At 36.5% G+C, this 24,191-nt stretch overlaps 1 protein-coding gene across 3 annotated transcripts in view; it reads left to right on the top strand.

Annotated features, from left to right (window-relative positions):
• The window catches only part of ROCK2 (Rho associated coiled-coil containing protein kinase 2), a 102,992-nt gene that overhangs the window by 65,648 nt on the left and 13,153 nt on the right, over positions 1-24,191 (top strand). For 2 of the 3 annotated variants that reach the window (XM_082047780.1, XM_082047781.1), the window contains exons 6-27: positions 3,855-3,999; positions 8,173-8,311; positions 9,970-10,061; positions 10,892-11,051; positions 11,654-11,717; positions 13,508-13,587; positions 13,949-13,997; positions 14,734-14,869; positions 15,000-15,091; positions 15,341-15,587; positions 15,893-15,999; positions 16,649-16,808; positions 17,360-17,520; positions 17,929-18,113; positions 19,298-19,367; positions 20,726-20,829; positions 21,039-21,225; positions 21,563-21,656; positions 21,767-21,861; positions 22,531-22,710; positions 22,931-23,099; positions 23,485-23,661. In XM_082047780.1, coding sequence (XP_081903906.1) covers positions 3,855-3,999; positions 8,173-8,311; positions 9,970-10,061; positions 10,892-11,051; positions 11,654-11,717; positions 13,508-13,587; positions 13,949-13,997; positions 14,734-14,869; positions 15,000-15,091; positions 15,341-15,587; positions 15,893-15,999; positions 16,649-16,808; positions 17,360-17,520; positions 17,929-18,113; positions 19,298-19,367; positions 20,726-20,829; positions 21,039-21,225; positions 21,563-21,656; positions 21,767-21,861; positions 22,531-22,710; positions 22,931-23,099; positions 23,485-23,661 — 2,893 coding nt within the window. The remainder of the gene's footprint in view (positions 1-3,854; positions 4,000-8,172; positions 8,312-9,969; positions 10,062-10,891; positions 11,052-11,653; positions 11,718-13,507; positions 13,588-13,948; positions 13,998-14,733; positions 14,870-14,999; positions 15,092-15,340; positions 15,588-15,892; positions 16,000-16,648; positions 16,809-17,359; positions 17,521-17,928; positions 18,114-19,297; positions 19,368-20,725; positions 20,830-21,038; positions 21,226-21,562; positions 21,657-21,766; positions 21,862-22,530; positions 22,711-22,930; positions 23,100-23,484; positions 23,662-24,191) is intronic. The other variant, XM_082047782.1, reaches the window with a different exon arrangement.

Below are 24,191 nucleotides of genomic sequence, written 5' to 3'. Positions count from 1 at the left end.
ACAGCTGTCTGTTGAGGTTCAGTAGTCTACTTAGTTTTGCTGATATTGTCGTTGTTGTTCTAAAGGCAGATAGATTGTTTACCTCCACTTTGATAATTTTCTTCCCTGTATTTTGGGGGAGAGCATTTACTTTAATAGAAAAATCAGAAGTAGTACTTGATCTCTTAATTTAGTCCTTAAAAAAATTAATCTTGCTTTTGAGCCAATAGACTGTAGGTGTTAAGAGAATCTGATGTTCATCAGAATAGTCAATTAAAAATGCATCAAAAAATTCATAATATAAATCTACAAAAAAAGGATGATCCTTTATGCTGGTTTAGGGTTCCCAGAAATGGTGAAGCTAAGCCTTTTTTTTTCCTTTGTTGTTACAAGAAGGGAATAATAAAATATGCTTGATCATATGATAAATGTGAGAAGTGCATACACATTTCTCATAAAGAGATATAGTGAGCTTTAGTTTGGACTGGGCGTCATCAATGAACCAGTGATCTCCTAAAGAAGTTACTTTTTTAGCAAATTATGTTTTAAGTTTGTGTTTCTCAGACTCAGTGGAATGGCAAAAATGTTTCATACAGGAAGCTTTAGAAGTTGAGAGGTTCTGGATTGTCTCCAAATCTCCTGCTACTTCTTACAAAACATGAACACATCCCAGCTGTGTAAATATAATATTGGTGTTGGCAGGATGATATCTAGAAAATACATGCTTACCCAACACTTATTTGTTTTTTCTGATTTGGAGTTCTTTTAGCAGTTGTGCACATTAGCATCTTCTGTGTGCTGTTGAGAGCCCAGGAAAATTCTGCTGCAGTTTGGTCAGAGTCTTTTTTTGACCTTTGGTGTGGAATTGAAGTCAGTGTCCTCTTAATTCTTCAGGCCAGTCCAGTCCAGATACTTCCAGCAGAATTCATCCTTACCAATATGCCAATGGAGTTGCTAAGTGTTTTACTGATCTTTTCCGATAGAAAAGGAACTGGCCTGTTTATATAACTCAGTTGTAATGGGTTTGAGGTTTATGTTGGGATTTTTTTTTTTAAATCTGCAACAAGATGAGTATTTCTATAATTGAATAAAGAGTGGAGTTGACCTCAAATGTTCAGTAGGAATTGTAGTTCCATTTTGGTATTTAGGTATAATAAGGTAGCCCATGGAAAGTTTACCAGACTCTAATCCTCAGGTTTTTTGTAAGACACTAGACAGTAGCATGGTTGGCTCTGGTAGGTATCATAGAGCCGGGAACTGCTGGTGCTGCCAGGCTCAGTACATAATGCTGTCTTGTGCTGAGCTGCTAAAGAGCACAGGTTTAGACAATATCTGTTGGAAGGAGGGATGTTTACCATTTGGGATTATTGCCTCAGCTCAGGCAGTTTAGCTCTTTTTAGAACCCAACTTTTTTCTCGTTGAAGCTTGTCCAAGACTCTGCTGGATCCTTCTTGCTTCCGTTTGCTGTCTGCAGCATGCTGTGCAAACCCGGGTGCTGTGGTAACACGCAGATCTGAACTAGCCTAATTTTTCCTCGCAAGCACTTTCCAGCTCTTGTTTACTGAAAAAAAAACTTCATGAGGGACTAAAAACCTGATTCTCAGCCTTGGTCCAAGACAGTGAGTCATTCAGGTCTGATGGAGATCCTCCTGAGGATGAAACTGAACTGCTTTGTCTTCAGCAATATAATGATTCTGAGCGATGCTGGGAAACACTACAGCCTCCCTGCCAAGTTGTCATAAGCTATGAGAACATGCTGTGTCTCGTGGACAACCTTTTTAAAAACTCCGCACTGCACATCTCTTGGAGCTGCAGGAGCCTCCTTTGAGATGGAGCTCCAAGATCCACCTTGATCTTTTGAGGTGCTGAGAAAAGTCTCAGGTAAAACACCAGCCTGAGAGTTCTGAAAGGAAGCTTTGGACGAGAACTGCTGTAGTAAAACAGACAGAGCATTTGAAACACAGGAGTAACACTGTCCAGAGAAAACATCATGCTTTAGATCTCTTCAAAAGCTGAAGTACAGAAGGCAGAAGCCATCATGCAGAACGTAGGGACTGTCAAGATGCCATGTACTGCAGAGGGAAGACTTCCCTGTTTACTTGGCTTTGATACCAGAGATCATAGAAGCTGGTCTGACTGTGGTATCTGGTACTTAAAAATACATAGAGAGCAATGTCTGAGTTCTTTGAAAGAACAAATGTGTAGGAACAGAAACCTGGGAATATTTTATTCAGGTGATAATGGACCAAACACCCCAGTGATATGGTAGAATCCCTGTCGCTGAAGGTTTTCAACATGCAGTCGGATCCAGGTTGACTTGCCCATGGAATGTTGGGTGAGATGATCTTTCAAGGTCCCTTCCATCCTGGACTGGTCTGTGATCCTCTGAATGCATTTTTAGATTTGATCCTGAGACAGAAGGTAGAGAGTTTTATGGGGAGTGAGTACAACCAACTCCATGTGCTTCAAAGAGAGTGCTGAACAGAGTGCTGTTAAAAGCAGAATAATCAAATAATGGTTCCAGTCATTAAACCATTTTAAAATGTTTTTTACTTTAGATTTTGGAGCCTTTGGGGTTTAGTTTATTCCCAGCGTTAAAATGTGGTTTTCTGTATTCTACTTTGTTCCAAGAATGTGTTTAGTCTTCTGAAAAGAATTACTCCATGTTCTTATTCCAGGATGATCAAGATATGTGCTCTCTGTTTCATAGTACAGGAAGCAGAAGTTAACCTACTCCTCATTCTGGAACTAAGTTGTTCAACTTCCTTTAGTCTTCAGCTTCAGCTTGGAGATGTAGAAGCATTTTCTAGGAGGACACCTGCAGTACTCTTTGGGTCTCTGCACTGTTTAATCACTTCAGTTTTTGTCTGCTGGTTCATGACTTTCCAGGATTCTGGTTTTGTACATAAATAGAAGCTTTTAACAGTTCATATTGTATGTAAAAAGAAATATTGCAATTTGATGTGTAATTTTTACATATCAATACAGTTCCAAAAGCTAAATAATTCTCGTAATTCTGTATTAATATTGAGCCAAAGCTGATGGCAAATCACACACATAACTTTGTAAGATGACTTAGAAAGGCTTGATGTGGAGAGATAGAATAAGAGAGGAGTGTATTTTTGGTACTTCTCTAACTTCATCCAGGATTTCATTTCATTCATCCATCTGGTCTCTCTGTAATGAATGCAGTGAATTGGATTAAAGGAAACAAGGCTTGTACAGTCTGAACCAGCACATTGGCAGAGCTGACGATGCTTCTGCATCATTTTGCCCCTGCGTTTTGTCTCTCAGTGTGAAACAGAGGATGAACAATATTTCCAAGTGTGTTAATATGCTAATAAAAAATACTTAGATGGTCATATTTTACCTTATTTTTCATATCTGTTCTTTAAAATGGATTTTATATTTTTTCTCCTGTCTTTAATTAAAAACCAAGGTGTGACTATAAACATTTACCTGTAGTTTTGTGTATTGTTTTAATTAGACAGAACTGTTACGTGTCTGGTACGTAGGGCCTAACCCATAGTTTGTCCAAATTATTCAGAAGCCTCTCCCTGAATTCAGTGAGATAAGGAGCAGACTGGTATCGAAACCTGTGGTAAACCTGTGGTAAAAATCATTAAATTGTTCAATTTTTGAAAGATGTAACCAAGAAAAACCACTATGGAGTAGGTGGGGAGAGCATGTTACTAGGAATTGTCATTTCAGTCCATGTTGCTTCTGAAGTAAAAAATAGATACTTTCAAACACATTCCTCAAACCAAATATTTTGAGCTGTGTTTTTTACATTTTTCTGGTCTACTAGTAAACTAATTGTTTAAAGACTCAGAAGTATTTTTAACTGAGCTGTTTGAATTCTTACTGTTGCACAGACAGGTATGGTGCGCTGCGATACAGCCGTGGGAACCCCCGACTACATATCACCCGAAGTTCTGAAATCGCAGGGAGGTGATGGTTATTATGGACGGGAATGTGACTGGTGGTCTGTAGGAGTCTTCCTGTTTGAGATGCTGGTTGGTAAGTAGTGATTTCCTCTGCTAATGAGATTATTGTTTTGTGTTTACTGTGCCTTTAGCTGTACTTTACTGCAAGGGGCTGGTTGTACCTCGGCTCAGTATCTAAGAGCTTCTGACTTTCAGCTGATGCTGTCGCTTCGTTCTTGTTCTCTTTGCTGTCTCTTGCTTTAATGCTGCAACAGCTGTTTGCGTGCTTGCTCAGGGATTAGTTCCCTGGCTCAGTTCAGTTTAAACTAGTTCTTAGAATAGTTTTAACTGGGGTCAGCTAACTCACCATCTCATGAATGATTGTGCCACCTCAGGGGGCAGTACAGAGTTTTCAGGGATGGAGAGATGGCAGTGGAGTAGGAAGGGCAGTGCTACCCCCACTTTTTTTTGCCTCCTTTTTTCCTTTTGTCCTCCCCTCTTTTTTTTTTTTTTTTTTTTTTTTTGTCTCACAGCACCAGCAGTGGCTTCTGTTAGGTCAAAATGGCTGTGGAAGCATGGCTGGATTCGCTCTTTTATGCTTGAGTCAGGATTTTCCAGTAAAATACACCAGACTGCTATGGTAACAAATGTAGAATATAATCTGTTAAGGAGATGAGTCATCTGCATTTTAAAATACTGTGAGGATCAGTATTATAGTCTGGTAGCAAAATACTGATTATAGAAAGATGGAATTGAGCATATAATTATTAAAAATCCAAATCAGCATGTTCTGGGAATATTTCAGATGTGATGTTTCTGGTAGCTGAGCCAGGAAGGTTGTTTAGATATATGATGCTACTGAAATATCTGTCTTTTGCAACGAAGGCATTTTGACTTAAAAGCGATTTTATAATCAATAGTGTCTCGTAAACAATTTTGGCAATAAATAAAATAATTCCATTATTAAAATACTGGATATAACTGTCCAGAAATGTTTGTGGTTTTTTTCAGAGACTCTTTTTTTTCTTGTATTTGAGAGGCTGAGAGAATTTTCCCCTTTTTATCCTTCTAATGAAAACATTTTTAAAAGTGAAATCTGAGAGGTACAGTTTTTGCAGGAGCTAGATTGTATGAAGGATCCTGTACTCACTTAGGATGAAAACTGATCTACATTTCAGTGCAACACTGTGTTCTTATTCTGATGTTTCAGTATGGGTTGGTATGCTTAAGGGTGTTATTTGCTGTAGTTTGGACTTGTGTGTTAAAAAATTCTTAGTATTTCATAGGTCTCACATATTTTTTTTCTCCCAAAGTGTCTTATTTTAATATATGAAGCTACACTATTTTTACCACTTTTTTTTCTCTTTAGTAGTCATAATTTTTTTTTCTTGTGTATACTCTGGACTGGAAACTTCACATGCATTAACTCTGATTTTTCAGACATTTTTTCTGCTGGGAGTGAAATAACGATTTTGTTTCTGTTTTGGTTTTAGCCATACGTAAGTTTGAGTGACATTGTTCCATTTCAGCTGAATTTTGTCATCCTTCTTTGTGCTTTTCATGAAGCTGTCTTCCTGATATATTTTTTTTAATATGAGCCTCTTCCTTTCTCTGAAATGGATATGTGATTTTCTATCTATGCAGTCTTCTTGAAATGTTAAAACCTGCTTCATCTTTATACTGGTAATGACAATTATAGGGCCTAGTTATGCCCTGTAATTTTTTGGTTTATTTGTTGTTCTCCAGTCATCATATTCCAGTCTCAGTTGGGTTTCCTGTCTGACAGTGCAACATCATTTCCTTCTATGACTTTGTTTACAAACACAGTTTGAGGCTCAGGTCAGATTCATTTGACAAAGTGTCTAGAAAAACATGCAACTTCTCTCTAGCGATGACAGAACTTTCCTGGTCCCTGTATTTGAACTAATGATACTATTCAAGACTGATCTTCTACCCCCACATACATATTGTTAAGAGACAGGCACTGATAAACTGGTTTGGAGTATTTGACACAGGCTGACTTCAACCTTTGATGAAACCCTTATCCCTTTAGCCTCCTATGGTATTTTGACTGTTGAAGAGTTCTTCTTTTTCACCCTCAAAAACATGTGACATAAACCAATGTTGGCATTATCATTCCCATTCTTGAATCGCCTTATCAGTTTCAAGATCTCATTATCAGCAATTGCTTTTAAAAGCCTTTGTGGACTTTCACACTTGGTTTTCTCTTGATAATCTTTCTCAGTTTATACCCCACATTGGGAGAAGGTATCTATTTTTGTTTTTATTTGCATATCAGTTTCTGCCTATGGACTTCTGAAAAGTCATGCTCTGAAGAAAGCATAGGAAGCGTTCTGACATTCTGGTTCTAGTAAAGACACAGTACTTATGAAAACAGTACTGATTTTTGTTGTATGCTTAACTAAAAGCTAAAATCTTGGTCAGAGGATGAATCCTAACACTACTTTAATCATAGAATACTAGAATGTCCTGAGTTGGAAGGGACCCACAAGGATCATCAAGTCCAATTCGTGTCCCTGCATGTGACAAGTCCACAGTTCACACCATGTGCCTGAGGGCACTGTCCAGCCTCTTCTCCTTGAACACTGTCAGGCTTGGGGTCGTGACACCTCCCGGGGGAGCATGTTCCAGTGCTCCAGCACCCTCTGGGTGAAGAATCTTTTCTTGATGTTTAACCTAAACCTCCCCTGGCACATCTTCCTGCCGTTCCCTCGGGTTGTCATTGGTTACTGGAGAGTTCAGCACCTGTCCCTCCTCCTCCTCTTGTGAGGAAGCTGTAGCCGTGATGAGGTCTCCCCTCAGTCTCCTCCAGGCTGAACAAACCAAGTGACTTTAGCCGCTCCTCATATGGCTTCCTCTCCAAACCCTTCACCAACTTTGTGGCCTCTTCTGGACACTCTCCAGTAGCTTTATATCCTTTTTTGTTTAGGGTAGTTTTGAGGTGTTTCTGAGACCAAACACAACTGAGAAGGGGAAGGTTTGGAGAAAGGGAGGTGGCAGCAGTACCTGTGGAATCAGCTGATCACATTGATCCCCACCTCCAGTGTACTGGCATGGCAACCTAATGAATTTACTAAATATCTAGAAGTTTAATTCCAGCTGATATGTACAAATTCATTATTTTGCTATAAAATGACAGAAAGAGGCTCAAAGCAGGATTGTTACATTTATATTTCCATTTAAATTCCTTTTGAAAGCTGAATGGGTTTGTACATCGGTCTGTTTGTACATTTTTTCACGTACCCAGCTTTTTTTAGTACCTCGTTGGACACACGCGGTCAGGATGTGTCCGGGACGCACTGGGACGGAGGGCAGAGCCTGGTTCATGCAATTTATTTATTTATGGTTAGTGCTAGAGTTAGGTTATGGTTGGAGTTGATGAGCCTGAGAGTCTCTTCCAGCCAAAGTGATTCTATGATTATATGATTATTCACTTTCTCTGTTAAACCTATGGATTAGTTGTTAGAAAGCATTTATGTAAAAGTTTTGGAGCATCTTGAATAGTGGCCCAAACCATTTGTATATTCAGAATGTTGTCAGTTAACTTGAGTGTCAAATACCTCTATTGATGCTGATTATTTTTCAGTTTTCCCAGTTTTACCTTTCTTAAGGATATTTGCAAAGACTACGCTGCAAACCTTTGAGCATGAAAGGTCTATGATTTTAAAAGCCACCTGCCCGTGTTAATATGGGTACCCAAGTGAATATAATTTATCAGTCAGCAAGATTTACTAATATGGCTTTAGCAGTGCAGTAACACGCTGTGAGGGCTCCTGCTCAGAGCTGAGTTGCCTGAGGCAGCGCGGAGCCATGTGCCTCTGAAACGGGCTGTGCCGCATTCCCCCCAACAAATGTGTGTGAGCAAATCTTCACTGAGTTTCGGTCCATTATACCCATGGAAGCGCTTAAAGTTTGGGATTTATGTGGGTGTCAGCTGTCATGTAAATTAGAAAGCACAGTGATAGTTTTCAGCTGGAAAAAAGGTGTAATTCACTGGGAAAAATTTTGTTAGTGATGTGCAGGATGGAAAGCAGTTCAGTTTTGTAACATGGGCATTTTGAGGAAGGAACATTTTTAGTACTTTGCATTATTTCATAACTGGCATTCCTTTTTTTTAAAAAGTTATTTAAAATACTATTTTAGGTAAAACTTACTTGTAGACTTTTCTTTCTATCTTTTGTCTTTTTCAAGTTGCATGACTTGAACAGGACTCGAAATCGCAGTCAATTTACTGTTTTATTTTCAGGTGATACTCCTTTTTATGCAGACTCTCTAGTAGGAACATACAGTAAAATTATGGATCATAAAAACTCATTACATTTCCCAGATGATGTGGAAATCTCTAAGCATGCAAAGAACCTTATCTGTGCCTTTTTAACTGATAGGTAAGTGCCTGTATTTTTCTGCTACTGTTTTTATTTTGGATGGTATTAGCACATGTATGTTGTAAAAATTTCTTTTTTCACTTCTCCTAATCTCTGTTCAAATCTCTTCTGCAAAATCTCCCACTCTCTAGTTTTTCTTTTGGGATGTTTTTTTCCAGGTATTGGCTTTTATGTCTATGAGCAGTTCTGACAGCTCTTGTTAAGAACGCAGGTTTGTGCCAGACAAATTCTTTCAATTGCAGTGGATAATACAGTCACAAAACTGGAAGGTTGAAGTAATTTGTAAGCTCCAAGGCAGGGACCAAGCAAATTGTTGTGCTCAGTGTCTATGCAAGTGTTAGTTAAAAAAATGAAAGCAAATACTTTTATGAAAATAAGCCTCTCTTTACTGAGTTTGTTTAAGCTTGCTTAGACTGTTTGAACATTTGCTTTGTTTTGGTAATTGACAAGTGTAGCTAACAAACCAGCAAGGATGTTGTTTTGTCTATAAATAGAGCCTGGAGGTCTCCCTTTGTGAAACTGAGCTGTTTATCGATGTTAAGCTTTGCAACCTTATTCTTGACCTGAACACTTATATTTTTCTTTAGTTCCAGAAAGCAGAGATATCTGTTTCTCTGATTGAACAGAAGAACACTGTAGGTCCATAGTTAGATCTGGATCAATGATGACTCCTTGTGCTTTGCTGTGATCCTCTGAATTTGGCTACAGCAGAAAATCTCTATCCTTTATAGAATGAGGGATTAGGAAAAAAATTGCCTTATAATGGGTTTTGCATTTGAAGAGAGGTTGTTTGCTCTGTTGAGCAAGATCGCGGTTAGTCAGGAAGGATGTGCTTTTTACAGTGTTTTTCACCCTTAGTAGCTGAAGGGTAGAAAGAAAATATGAGTAGAATTGAATAAAGTAAATGCGGCGAGGTGTACTTCCACTATGTGTGTCCATCTTCCTGTTTATGTTTAATACAATGCTCGAGTGCTTTATTGGAAGCAGATGCCTTCTTTCCGTATGCGTGATCCCTGCCGAAGGAGGGGGAATAAGCATTGACCCTATGATTTATTGTTTCTCTTACACGCATTGTTTTTATGTCCTGTTCTTGCAGATAGTTTTAAGAGAGAATTCTGGTCAAACTAGAAGTTTCTTGTTGCACTTGAGATTTACTTCACTGCAAATATCAGCAGAAGATGTGTCAGGGTTAGTTATGGGGCAGAGGATAGAATTCTTAAAGTGTTTATTTCACTCCAGCTTTGAATAGCCGTTCTGTGCAGTAAGTCAGACCTTCATTCGCATCTTTGTCATGTGGTTTGGCAGACATGGAACTTCTGCAGTTTTTTTTCCCCGGAGGGTGTTGGGTTTTTATTTGTGTTTTTAGGTTTTTCTTAGTTCTTGCCTCAGTGCTCTTGCTTCACTCCCCACGTGGCAGACTCCAAATTCTGGACATTTGAGCAGTCACAGGGAGAGAGCGTGCTAAGAAACACAGTACATTTTATATAAGAAACTACAGAGCTGTGGTTGGTGGTTTTTAGGTTTTTTTAATTATTATTTGACTATTAATAATCTTTACTGAAAGTTTCTTTGCTCCTTATGAGTAAGTCAGAGTTTAAATAACAACAACTAAGTGTTGTTTTTTCCCGATGTGAATTTGGCTTAATTGTTATGTTTAGGGATGTGCGACTTGGGAGAAACGGGGTAGAAGAAATAAAGCATCACCCTTTCTTCAAGAGTGATCAGTGGAACTGGGACAACATTCGAGAGAGTAAGTAAATTACCTTGAAAGTTCTATTTTTACTCAGAATGTGCAATAGAAACAATGAAAAAGCTTCAGGCTTTATAAATTAAGCATTTTTTAACTATCAAGAATTTGCCCAAACTTCTGTATTTAGCATTTGTATTATAAAAACTCTTACCAGTAAGGGTTAGTAAATAGACATTTTTCCTACTGGAATTATCCTCAACTTTATCATGCTTTCAATGTATAGATTTCTGTTTTGAACAACAGAACTGGATGTTTTAGAATTCTAGCTAAAAAGAATGCATGGTATGTTCTGTTTCTTTGTGGCTTTTGTTGTTTTGTTTGGGGTTGTTTTTTTTTTTTTGTGTGTTGTGGGGTTTTTGTTTGGTTTTGGTTTTGTTTTATTGTTTTTGGGTTTTTTTTAACTGTAGACAGCAGTTTGACGATGGTCTACTCAGTTTTACTGCTTTTCATTTAAGGCATTCTGAACTTGATAGCTTTAGGCAAAAATACCGAAGTATGTCAGTTCATATCATGAACTCGATCATTATTTATCGTATGTTAACTAAAGTTTCTTAAAATGATGATTGTGTTTAGAGTTCTGTTCTCAAATGTGATTACCTTAGGAAACACATTTTGCACATTAAAAATTCTGGGTGTTACGCAACTAAGGTAGAAAAAGTTTTCTCTAGAAAAAATGTTGACAGTAATATTTACAGATCTGCTGCATGGTTAATACATATTTAACTAGTGGCACAGCTTATATTACAGGCTTTTTAACATTATAGAGATACCAGTATACAGCAAGTGACTGAATCTTGGAGTGAAGTTGATCTTTTCTTCCCTTTTTATAGCTGCTGCTCCTGTTGTTCCTGAGCTTAGTAGTGATATAGATAGCAGTAATTTTGATGACATTGAGGACGACAAGGGAGACGTGGAAACCTTTCCAATCCCCAAAGCCTTCGTGGGAAACCAACTGCCTTTTATAGGATTTACCTACTACAGAGACAATTTGTACGTGATCATTTAATATGTGTTTTTAGAACTACACCTCCAGATTTTTCTTCTGTCCTTTTTTTTTCACTCAAGATACATAATTGATTCATTGCATGATATTCATTTATGTCCAGTTGTGAAGGTACAAAATGCAGAGTTTAAGTAGAATATGTAATTTACTTCTATTTTGGTTATTCTAACTGCGTTTAAGCACAATATTTTTACATGCACAAAATCACATAGTCTCCTAAAAATACTTTAGAGTTTAAATACTGATAGATTTGTCATTTAGTTCTAAAATGTCTTTTTATTAGTAGCTTTAGAAAAATGTTTATGCAAGATAATAGCTTTCTAGCACTCAACTTGAATAGCTAAATAATTGTATTCACTAAAAAAATATAAGCTGCTATGGATTTGAAAGCATATGTTATACTTTATTTAAGAAAAGTTTCAAATCAGAAAGATGCACTCAGACTGAAATAAAACGAACGTGATTCTGAGAATAGCAAAGGACAAATTAAGACTTGAGAGAATTGATTAAAATGGCTTGACTGGCATGGTTGCCAGAGTTGTTGAGAACTTGAATAAGAGCTGGAGGGATTTGTTGTTGTTTTTGACAGGTTGCTAAGTGACTCCTCTCAGTCTTGCAGAGAAAATGAATCCGTGCAATCTAGTAAAAATGAGGTTAGTGCCTTTGTTCATAAGTAACGGTATGATAAACTATTTTTTTTATATCTGTAAAGGAAAGACAAAGTCTTAAAATGTTTTCAGTAACTTTTGGGGGAGAGCTTTTTGTCTTTTAATGGTCCTCAATGAAAAGATATTTTCTTTTTATATGACAGCAAGGAGGTGAGTATGTTATTTGAATTACAAAAGGAGTAAAAAAAAAATACTACATGATTTGTATGAATGGGAAATATCTTAAATATTCGTTCACCAAACTGTTAACAGTAAACTGGTTGTATTTTGCAACAGTTGTACGCAAGCATTAAGGTACTGTAGTCTAAAGATGAATGAATACAGGTTTTTCTTGAATTCTTTTGGCATCTAGGATTTATTTGGAAAATAAATGTGTAAGGTTCTTCTTGCTGCAAACAGCATCACTCTTGGGAAGGTTGTGAATTTTGGCTCCACACTTGCTTGAGTGATTCATGGCTGATTTATTCAGAGTTTAGAAAAGCAAATTGTCACCTGCAGTGATAAAGGAATATTTAAATGGTGCTTTCCATTGAAGTTAGCATCTGGATTACATTTATCCAGCTTTTGGAGACTGACAATTGAATTTAAATTTGCAGGTGACAGGAGAATGCTATGGAATTTTCATGGACTTAATTACCTCATTATGTTACTTAAACATTTGTATTATTAAAGTGTAGATAATATATTGTTATTATTTTGTAAAACCTAGAACTCCTTTTCAAAGTTTTAAAAATAAGTAAGGGAAGTGCATTATGTATTGACCAGCATAAATTGAAATGCAAATATTAGACTCCATTCCATATGTTATTGCTGAATAGATGCAATAGTTTTACACATTGCTGAACAGATTAGTAGTTTCAGAGCTTCCCTTTTAAAAAGAAACGTGACTGGTTTTTAAAATATGTAGTATAACATTTGTGATATTTGCTTTATGTTGTGATAGTACAAGTAGCTGGTTAAATTTCCATTTTACTTCTGACAACATTTTCATTTGTATTTTCTCAAGCAATGAATCTCTGGCCTTGGTGTCCTTTTCAGGGCCACTGTTCTGAGACTCTTTTAATTATAACAATTACACTTTTTTACGTTTTGTATTTGGGTGATAGAGGACAAGGCGGAAGGGAGGAAAATAAATGCATTTGGAAGTCTGAAGACAGGAGACGATTGCAAAATTTATTATTTATAATTTATCTCATGAATATTTGGGTACTTGACTGATTATTTCTTTTTAATATTTTAGTAAGCAAAACAAAGCATTCCCAAACCTGAAAAGTGTTCATTAGTTTCTGGATGCGTTAGACTAACAGATTCTTCTTTATGTGAGGTCATTGATCATGGTTAGTAATATTCTGTGGATACTGTCCAATTTCATCACGTACCCTCCTTTTTATTTTTTAATTTTATTTAGAAAAGACCATCCCAAAAATTCTGCTGCAGTGGAAAGTTGCTCTCTGCAGAGAACGAGTACAGCAAAGGGAAAGTAAAAATATTCTTCGCTCTTAGAAATGTTATGACTTACAATCTGTGGCACATAATTGTGCAGTTGTTAGATTTAATGTAGCATGTGGCATATTTCAGTGCTGGGGATCCATGTCTTTAAAATCATCAGGATTAATACCTGTAAAGATATAACCTTGTGATGATGTTTTTAAAATAACAGTGGAAGATTGAATTCATTTTCCTCACTTTGCATTTTTTTGTTATTTAATTGAATTACACTTGTTTTATGTGAGAGCATTTTTATATGTGGGCCATGCTTTTGGTATTTTACACAGTTTCAGAAAAAAATAAGCAAGCTTGAAGAACAGCTCAGTAACGAATTGCAAGCCAAAGATGAACTAGAACAGAAGTACAGGTGAGACTGTTTTGACATGTTTGGTATGTTTATAAAGAAGTTTTATTACATTTTTTTCAGTGCTTAAAAGCATTTTTGTTCACTTCAGGAATTCCTGACCCTGCAAGCAGACCTCACTGTATATTGCTGGCTTAGTTATTGCTACTCCTGTGACTACAGGAGGTTTGAGTTTTTGTTGTTGTTTTTTTTGCCTTAAGCCTGCATAAGAATCTCTGCATTGTTTGAGTGGTTTCCCGAGTTCTTGAAATTTCATGTGATTGCTGAAAATAGAGCATTTTACATAAAATAAATGAGTCACATCTAAACATGGTAATGTCTGTATAATCAGCAGGTTTTAAAAATGTTTTTCAAAACTCTTCAGGTCTACTAGCACTCGTTTAGAGAAGACAGTGAAAGAGCTCGATGAAGAGGTAAGTTATTTCTTATTGGATTTAGAACTTTAATGTTTGTGTGTGGCTTTTTCCTTAGGAAACAGCAAATTACTTTTGAGTAACTGTGTTTTTATAGCAAGAATTACCAGTTAATTTCTTGATATTCACAAGCATGAAATTGTTGTCACTGCTAAAGTATTTTCGTTATGATTTCTGCACTACAACTTTCAGCATTTGTTTTTTACCATGTTTTTTATTTGGAGGCCAGCTGGATATCAATATCCCATAGATTATTCTAAAAATGGAAGATGTGAGAGTCACGTTGCTGGAAGAGAAGGGCTGCTGGTCTTTGCACTGTTCTCACAGTGTCGGTACAAGGACCTGATTTCTTGCTCAAATTTGCACCTTAGTGCTACTCCAGATTAGTCATCTCTTTTGGTGGACGTGTACAGCTTAATGTATTGCTCGTCCAGGTGCATGTCAAGACCTTTACCTTGCATGTATGTTTTTGCGCTCCCAGAGTGGCTGCTGAGCAGGTTTAACTGATCCATCAAATCCAAATGATCAGTGTTTAAGTTGTAAAAGCTCTTGGCCGTGGTCATCCTGGGCTGGATGTGACCACAAGTTCTGGTAACACTGTGTTTGCTGCAGGGAAATACAGCATGTCCTTCTCCAGTGCAAACTAAACTGAATGCTTGAGCTATCTTTTTATCATTTAAAGAGTATCAATTTTCTATATGTAATAGTGGTGTGGGATTTTTTTAAATATATCCAGATATCTTCAAGGAAGAACGTAGAGTCTGCACTCAGACAGTTAGAGAGAGAGAAGGCTCTTCTTCAGCACAAGAATACAGAATACCAGAGAAAAGCAGAACATGAAGCAGATAAGAAACGCAATTTGGAAAATGAGGGTATGTTGAAACATGCTTGAAGGGTTCTGGTATGATGTGGGTTTTTCAAGGATAAAATAAATGAATTGTATTTCAAATTGATACTTTTTATGACAGTGGTTAACAATCTTGCATTGTTTTTTTGTTACAGTTAACAGCTTGAAAGACCAGCTTGAAGATTTAAAAAAGAGGAATCAGAACTCTCAAATATCCAATGAGAAAATCAATCAACTACAAAGACAGGCATGCCATCTTTATATATGTGTATTTTAAAATAACAGCTGTTCGAAGTACCAGACTTTGCTAGGAGGGAATTGAAATGTGTAATGGAGTATTAAAAGTTGTTCTTTTTTGTCATATATTGGTCTTCAAAAGTAATCTTAAAATATACTCCTTTTTATTTATTTAATCCATAAAATCTAGTATTCTGTCGTAGAAATGGAAGTTGTTATATTTCAGTTGTTTCTGAAGTATGTTTTTATCAATCCTTAGTTGGATGAAGCCAATTCGTCACTGCGGTCAGAGTCTGATACGGCAGCCAGGTTGAGGAAGAACCAGACAGAAAGCACCAAGCAAATCCAGCAGCTGGAAGCCAATAACAGAGAACTACAAGATAAGAACTGCCTGCTAGAGAATGCGAAACTCAAGCTGGAGAAGGACTTTCTCAATCTTCAGTCAGCTCTAGAATCAGAAAGGAGAGATCGAAGTCATGGATCAGAGATTATCAGTGATTTACAAGGTATTCCCACAAATCTGAAGTAAAGCTTGCTTCTCATTTCAGAAATAAAAATAGGTTTTAGTGATGTTATTTTAGCTTCAAATTGTGACTGGATTAGTATGCTGGTCTATGTCAATGTTATGTAAGTGTGGACACACATTTAAGAGCGAACATTTATAAAATGTTATTGATAACTTTTAAAATCACCCTTAAAAGTCAGAATTAGAAGCTATTACATGTGAAAAATGTTACCTCTGAGTGGATATAGTACACTTTCTTTTTACTCACACACTGCCCAGCCTCATTGGTGTTTTGATCATTTTTAGGTCGAATATCTAGCCTGGAAGAAGAAGTGAAAAATGGAAAGAGTGCATTAGCCAAACTGGAAATGGAGAAAAGACAACTGCAGGAAAAACTTACAGATTTAGAAAAGGTAACAGCATTTCTTAGTGAGCATTGGTGTTACATTCTTACAGAATTTTTGAATTTGCACTATTATTACTTGAAACATAGAGACAAAAATCTATGCAAAAAGTAAGCCTTGTTTTCAGTGTTTTTTCTTTTTCTTTGATTTTTTTTCCAATTTGAGAAGCATCAAAAAACTCATCATTTCCCTTATAATACATTATACTTCTAAAATACATAATAATGATACTCCAATGAGTAGCTTAATAGTGCAGTTGTAACATTTCATTTCATCTGCTTAGTGTTTTTTTTTAAGCTCTCAATATTGCTAAAAGTAAAACAGCTTCTGTTAATATTTTTTTCGACAAATTTGTCATTGAAACAAATGTGTTGAAAAAATTCTTCAATAAACTTACTCCTTGAGACGTTCTTCTTACAGAATGTTGGTTGTTCAGGCAGTAATTCCATAATTGTTTGCAACTGGGGATGTCATTGTGCATTTTTGGAGCACTTTGCCATCTGTAGGAAAATGTATGTAGAAAAGACTTCTCAGCTCCTTAGAGTCTGAGCTCTCTCTTCTGCTCTCAGTGAACTTCCCAGCAGCATGTTACTCTTGTTTGAAATTTTGTCTTTAACCTGATGTGTTTAATGTTTAATTCAATGTTTTCCTTTAACAGGAAAAGAGCAACATGGAAATAGATATGACATATAAATTCAAAGTTATGCAGCAGAACCTCGAACAAGAAGAAGCTGAACATAAAGCCACAAAAGCACGATTAGCAGACAAAAATAAGATCTATGAATCTATTGAGGAGGCAAAGTCAGAAGCCATGAAAGGTATGTATTTGACATCACCGTTTGGTGTAAGTGATACAAAGTAGATAACATAATCTTTTAATTTTAGTGGAAGCCTAAGTGTAGGCTTTTTTCCTTGATTCCCCTGTGTTATATACTTAGTGTACTCGTTTCTTTTTGTGTCTTCCGAAATAAAATATAGGTCAGCCACTTAACAGTGTAAATATGTAGACCAGATAGAGCTAGAAATGGCAAAGCCTTTGCTACATTTCCGTAGTCACTTCAGTAGATTTACATGGAACATTTTTTTAAATCCACCTTTTTATCTGTCTCAGATGTGTGCAGATAAACTGGAAGTTATCTTGAAACTCAGAAGTGGGAAATAGCTGTCTGTCAGGAATGCTTGTAAAAGCGTCCTCTGGGATTGGGTTTACTGTGAAAATTTTAATAAATCACTTTTCAGCAGTCTTTCTCTTCAGTGTTAAAAGGTTAACCATGTTTATTGTTAATATGGGGTAGACCTCCTCCTCCCCATGCCCTCTAAAAATCCCCTGCTTTACACTGACTGACATCTTAAATCTCTTGCTTCACAGAAATGGAGAAGAAACTTTTGGAAGAGAGAGCTTTAAAGCAAAAAGTAGAAAATCGGTTGTTAGAAGCTGAAAAGCAGCGCTCCATGTTGGATTGTGATCTCAAACAATCACAACAGAAAATCAATGAGCTTCTCAGGCAAAAGGATATACTAAATGAAGATGTAAGGAACAATGACAAAAGGAGTCTTGAGTGGAACCCGGTTTTCAATGTCCTAATATTTTCCCTATCATAGCTCTATTTAGGAACGTTTGTGAATGAAAATGGCGGCAACTTTTCCTTCTCTGTATTTGGACCTTTAAAAAGTATACTGGGTGTAGTTTCATTTTTCTGAACTATTTTGGCATTACTGTGCTTAAAAAGTTTCTGGAATGTGAAATGCTGTGAGATTGACAGGGAAAAACTAGCATATTTATTGCGTGCTGATGCCTTCATTCAGGAAACAGCTTTGTCCATAAAAAGATGGGAGCATGTTGTACAAAAATGTAGAGGAAGTCAGTAAGAGAGACTGTTTAAATGTCACTTTCCTGTGTAGATCTGTAAAATTCACAGGTCTCTGTTTATTTTTCAGGTAAAAAACTTGACATTAAAAATAGAGCAAGAAACACAAAAGCGTTGTCTCACTCAAAATGACCTCAAGATGCAAACGCAACAGGTCAACACTTTGAAAATGTCTGAGAAGCAGCTAAAACAGGAGAATAACCACCTTCAGGAAATCAAATTAAGTCTGGAAAAACAAAATAATGAACTCCGCAAGTATGCAGAGTTGCTCTTGATTTTTTTTTTTTTTTTTTTTAATAATGTTAACTGATTTGTAATTGTTTTTTGGCAAAAAGTGGGAGCCATATTAATTTTTAAAATTTGCTGCACTGAATATGCTATTCTACAGTGCACAACTGAATTGTAGTTTAAAATAATTACAGTGAGGTTGGAGGTTTGCCCTAGTGATTTAGCAATGTGTAGATGTACGGTAGAAGATGTTCACTGCCTGAAAAATCTGACACAAAAAAACCTCAAGAAGTGCAGCTTAAACACCAGAGTGCAAGGAATTCAGAGAAACACTTATTTAAAGTAACACTTATTTTAAAAATAACTTAGGACTTCAGTGAGGAAGAAAGTTACTGGCAGCATTAGTCCAAGAGTGGTTGTTAGAGTTGGACAGTAATGCTAATACAGAGCTGTAAACGTACCTATTGGAAATATCCAGTACTACGGATGTTTAAACACATCTGTTGGGCCTTCAAACAGGAGTTGTATTAAACCCCAGCAGTTCTTCAGCGTCTTAGAAGCAATATTTGCAGTTGCTCATAAATACATAAATGAAATTTTACACAGCTCTCTGTGACTGAAAAAACAAGTTTTGTGCATATATCAGACATACCTCATTCTTAGCTCTCTTGTGACTTCTGATGGTTTATCGCCTTGTGCTTTGCCTTGGCTGTCTGCAAAGATGCAATTACTCACTGAGATTAGGACTACACGTGACAGTTGCTGTGATGTGACACACTGGCAGAAATCCTTCCTGCCACACAACTGCGCTTTGTTATGGAACTGACTTTGAGCTGTTTTAATAACACATGAATTTAATAAGTGGTGCGTGTCAAAGAATACAGACATACTTTCACAGACCTAAAGCAATCTGTCAGATCAGTGATGTTTTACATGGAAGTAAGATTCTCTCAGTGACTTGTACCAGTTGAAGTGTGTGACACTGCTGAAGTTGGCTTGTGAACAGGATTAAACTGAGCTCTGTGAGTGTAGCATTCTCAGCTCTGCAGGTGAAAGGGAGAGAAACCCAGAGAAAGCCGCAGGTTTAACTGCCAGCCACACTTTGATCAGGAAATGACTGGAGATCTTAAGAGTGCAAATACTCCCTCTTCTGTTTACTTCTTTGGAATATCTTCATATCTTTTATTTTAAAGAATGTAATTCCTTCCTAGGGAACGTCAAGATGCAGATGGACAAATGAAAGAGCTTCAAGACCAACTTGAAGCTGAACAGTACTTCTCGGTGTGTTTTATGCTTCTTTTTTTTTTTATATACTAATCCATTTACTAAAATACAATGTTAGCTTTTCTTCTTCCTCCTCAGGTGTCAGATGTCTCACATCTCTGACTTAAAGCTAATTGTTTTCTTATTCCTGTCTTCAGTCTTATCTGCAGCCTTGTCATGACTCCTTATTCTTGATCACTGAGCAGTGGGAAAGAGCTCGTGCTAAGAAATGTCCCAGCTTTGGAAGGGAATCCCAAACAGTTTAGAGAGAGGGAGGAGTCAAGCAATTCATTCCTTCGCTTCCACAGCGTAAATTATCTTCTGCATGTTTCAAGCCCTTTGCATTCAGCATCTCTTCCATGCTGTCTGGAGGAGAAGAGCTGTATTCTCAGAATCACACAATGTGACAAAATGTGCATTTAAGGTTTGGAAGGAAATTTTTGCATTACAGCTGAACTTGGTAGAGGTCATTGGGAGATTTTGCTTTGTTGTGATAAAGTACAACAGAATAAATATGAATTGTACTTAGAAACCATCACTAGCATATGAAGGTTAATTTATTTTAACAGTGCACAGCAAGTCACACTGCAGGTAAAGGCCAAAAGGCTTGCTTACAATTTAAGGAAACTTAAGATTTTACTGTGGTATTTACAGCAGGAGGAGAAGGACTATCTGAAGTTCTAGTGGATCAAAAACATGCACGTGTGCAAGGAGAGAAAGGGAGATTTGAGATCAATTGACTGCTGTGGATGGGCCAGAAAGAGACAGGCTGTATTCAAAGCCCCGCCGTCAATCCACCTGCAGCTGTCTGTCATGTCACTTGTATTCAGTCGCTTGAGTGTACAGAGCAATATATTTTTTCTTTCATTTCCTTTGTAGCTCTAGATCTGTATCCATTTCAAAACAATCTTGAATTTCAAATGCTTTTCTAATCTTTTTTCCCCTCCTCCTATACTTCTTTTTGCTTTATAACTGGCATATTGTTTTTATGGATTTATATGGTTAAAGTCTAAATTCTATATACTACCTACGTTAGACAAAGATTTAAAATAGTAGAGAAAAATAGTGATCTTCTCCTTGCTTCTGATACTTCTGATTTTCTATCAAATAATGAATCTCACATTGAGAGTGTCTTTAGCAGTATGTTTAAAAACATATAAAATATATATCATACATCTATCTATTCACAAACATACAAGTTAACCAAAACATTTTGGGTATGATGATGAGTTAAATTTAGGGAAGCCATTGCACAATTATACTCTAATTGAGTGTGTGGTTAAAGAATTGTACGCAGTGTCATCTCGTATGATTTTTTTGTGCACCTTCAAGCTACAATATGCAACTCATGTCCTTTTCACAACTTTAAATTCTAGACTCTGTACAAGACGCAAGTTCGAGAACTTAAAGAAGAATGTGAGGAAAAGACCAAACTCTGTAAAGAAATGCAGCAAAAGATACAAGAGTTACAGGATGAGAGGTGGGTTTTTACTAGTTGGACAAACATGTAGAAGACAAGGAAGGTGGTTTTTTGTTCTTGTTTTGTTGTGGTTTGGGGGTTTTTTTTGTTGTCTTGGTGGGATTTTTTGTTGATGTTTTTTTTGTTTTTTAACACACACACCCCACCCTTGCCCTAACCTCCCATTTTTTAAGTTAGTAGAACTAATAGTATATGCCAATAATTTGCAGGGATTCCTTGGCTGCTCAACTAGAGATTACTTTGACAAAAGCAGATTCGGAACAACTTGCACGTTCCATTGCTGAAGAACAGTACTCTGATTTGGAAAAAGAGAAGATTATGAAAGAGCTGGAGATTAAAGAGATGATGGCCAGGCATAAACAGGAACTTACTGAGAAAGATGCCACCATAGCCTCTGTGAGTAATATGAATTGTCATTTTGGTAGAGGTTTACACAGGCTTGAGTTTCATCTGCAGTTTGAGTTATACATTGTTATTTAGCAAACTCAGAGGTCAGTGATACACAAGCGTAGCTTATATTTTACAAATATTTATTTTCTGTGAATGAAATAAAATCTGATGTTTCTTCCATGCATCTCTCTGACAATTCTTTATTCTGTGTACCTACCCCTCTTACAGCAAGTCCCCTTACCCTTCTCCTGGTTTCACTCTGAAGCATTTCCTTCTGTCCTGTAGTGCTTTCATATGCCAAATGTCTTTTGTTACATAGTTGTGTACGCTTTTTGTTTTGTAGCTGGAGGAAGCAAACAGGACACTAACTAGTGATGTGGCTAATCTTGCTAATGAGAAAGAAGAACTAAACAATAAACTGAAGGAAGCGCAAGAACGTATGTATTCTCTGAACCAAATGTAATTTTATTTGAAAGCAGTTTTCTTTAATAGTACTTTATTTTGTAATGAGCTTTCATAGATTTTTTTTTCTATTACTTTGCTACAGAAATTACGAAACTAAAGGAAGAAGAAGCAAATGTAGGAAATATTAAAGCACAGTTTGAGAAACAGTTGTTGAATGAAAGAACATTGAAGACGCAGGTAAGCAAATGTGTCTAAATGAATGAAGAGATAGTGTTCATAAATCAGGTAACTTTTAATAGAAAACTTTCTATGGTAAACTGTCTATGTATACCATGAACACTTTATTCTTTTTTGCTTCTGAAACAAAAAACATGGGTCTTTTTTTTTTCTTCTACTAAGTCGACCTTCAGTGTAGTGAGACTGCATCCTCATGATTCATTGTAAAGTAACTCCTAATCCACTTGCAGTTCTCCAGCAAAAAATTTTCTTTTCAGTCATGTGAATTCACATCGTGCCAGTTTCCATCTTGATATATATTCCTCTTATATTTATATTCCATAAAACATTATATTTCTGATTTTAATCCAGATTGGTTTTTAGAACAATGACATTTTATTCCAAAGATACATTTTGGGACTAGCTAATGGAAATGGAAGAGAATATTTAAATGAATAGAAGTGTTCAAAGCAAATGCTTGCTTAAGGCGAAAATGACATCATTACCTTATTTTCAATTTTGAGTAATACATTGAATTAAAGCAACTTTATAGTACTAGATACGCAGGGCTCTTAGTTCAGTTGGATTAAAAATGTCTGGCTGTTGATAGGAGAGAGGACTCTTTCATCACAATATAACTGTGTATTTATTCGTGTGGTTTTTGTCTTTTTTTTTCTTCGCCATGGGAAGGCTGTGAATAAATTGGCTGAGATCATGAACCGGAAGGGTCCAGTCAAACGTGGAGCTGACACTGATGTACGGCGGAAGGAAAAGGAAAATAGGAAACTGCATATGGAACTGAAGTCTGAACGAGAAAAGTTAACCCAGATGATGATCAAATACCAGAAGGAAATCAATGAAATGCAGGCAGTAAGATCCTTTTGCAATTTAAACACTGATAGTGTTTTCTGTATTTCTCATTGAATTGATACAGGCTTTAAGGTAGCATATACAGTCTATTTGTGAATTTCCCATGACCGAAAGTGTATATATAGAGAGACTGGCTGCAAAGTCTGCGTAATTTTCTACTTATTTTCTCTGACTAACTGAGTATTGTGATAATAAGAAATCTTGTCACTTCTCCTTACAGCAAATAGCAGAAGAGAGTCAGATACGGATTGAACTCCAGATGACTCTGGACAGCAAAGACAGTGACATTGAACAGCTTCGTTCACAGCTCCAGTCGTTACACATCGGTCTAGACAACAGCAGCATAGGCAGCGGACCGGGAGATGCTGAGACAGATGATGGATTCCCTGGTATGTTAATTTTGTTAATATTTCTACATTAATTGGTTTTATATCAGTGTTTTACCATAGAAGCTGAAGTATTTAATTAACTCTCTGATGATTCTGTGGCTTTTCATCTTCATGTTTTTCTACCATGTTATCAATGCTTTGATAGCGATCACTATCCACCTACTAACTAGATCTGTCTGTAGTCATACTTCTCACATCTATTTAAAGAAATTTATTTTTAAAATTCCGTTGTACCCCATTAAAACTAAATTTTTTTCCACTTCATTGTCACGGTTACTTTGCAGTTACTGTGTTATGTGATGAAATGTAAAACTAATACTCTCTTCTTAGAGATTCTATTTTGACTTCTTTTCTACCTTTTTCCTCCTTTATGCTTTATGTTTAGTCCATATCACTCAATCCCACACTATGGAATCCATGTCTTTTACCTACAAGCACTCTTCCACCTCTGTCAGTATTGCCACTAAGCCTTCCAGTTCTCGCATGCTTCTCGATTCTGATTCTGACTCAGAGGAAGAACCTTTGTCTTGTTCCCACAGCCCTACAGAAGTTGATAGCACAGGTGATACCCCAGAGAACTGTTTGGTTTGTTCTTACTGTGTCCCTTTGCTCTTTTTCAAAACTAACACTATTAATATATTATTAAACAAAAGACAAATCTGGCAGTAAACACACTGCAGTGGCAGTAAACCTTGCCAGCAAAGACATGAAAAACTTTGCATGAACAAATAACTGGCTTGTTTTCTCTAAATGCTTACAGATGCTTGCTGCCATTTATAAAACCACTGTTTTTATTAAAGCATTGAATAAGTAAGCCTTATGGCCTTGTTTTCAAGGTAGCCTCTAGCCAGTACCTGCAGCTGTCTGCGTGACCCTAAGATACTGGTACCAAAACGTCAAATGTTTAAGTGAAATGTGGAGACATCTGCCTCCTCATAATGTAAATTTACATTACTTGCTTGCAGAAATTGTCCTCTGAGTATTACTTTGTTTTGCCTTAATTTGAATCTTATATTTGATTCTTGTACAGTAAGGCAAGCAAAATTTGTTCTCTTTCCAGATACATAAAGCATATAATTGAATTGTATGGCT

The sequence above is a fragment of the Streptopelia decaocto genome (assembly GCF_964273445.1).
Source record: "Streptopelia decaocto genome assembly, chromosome: 3".
In the NCBI taxonomy this organism is placed as follows: domain Eukaryota; kingdom Metazoa; phylum Chordata; class Aves; order Columbiformes; family Columbidae; genus Streptopelia; species Streptopelia decaocto.
This window is presented reverse-complemented; position numbering and strand designations above follow the sequence as displayed.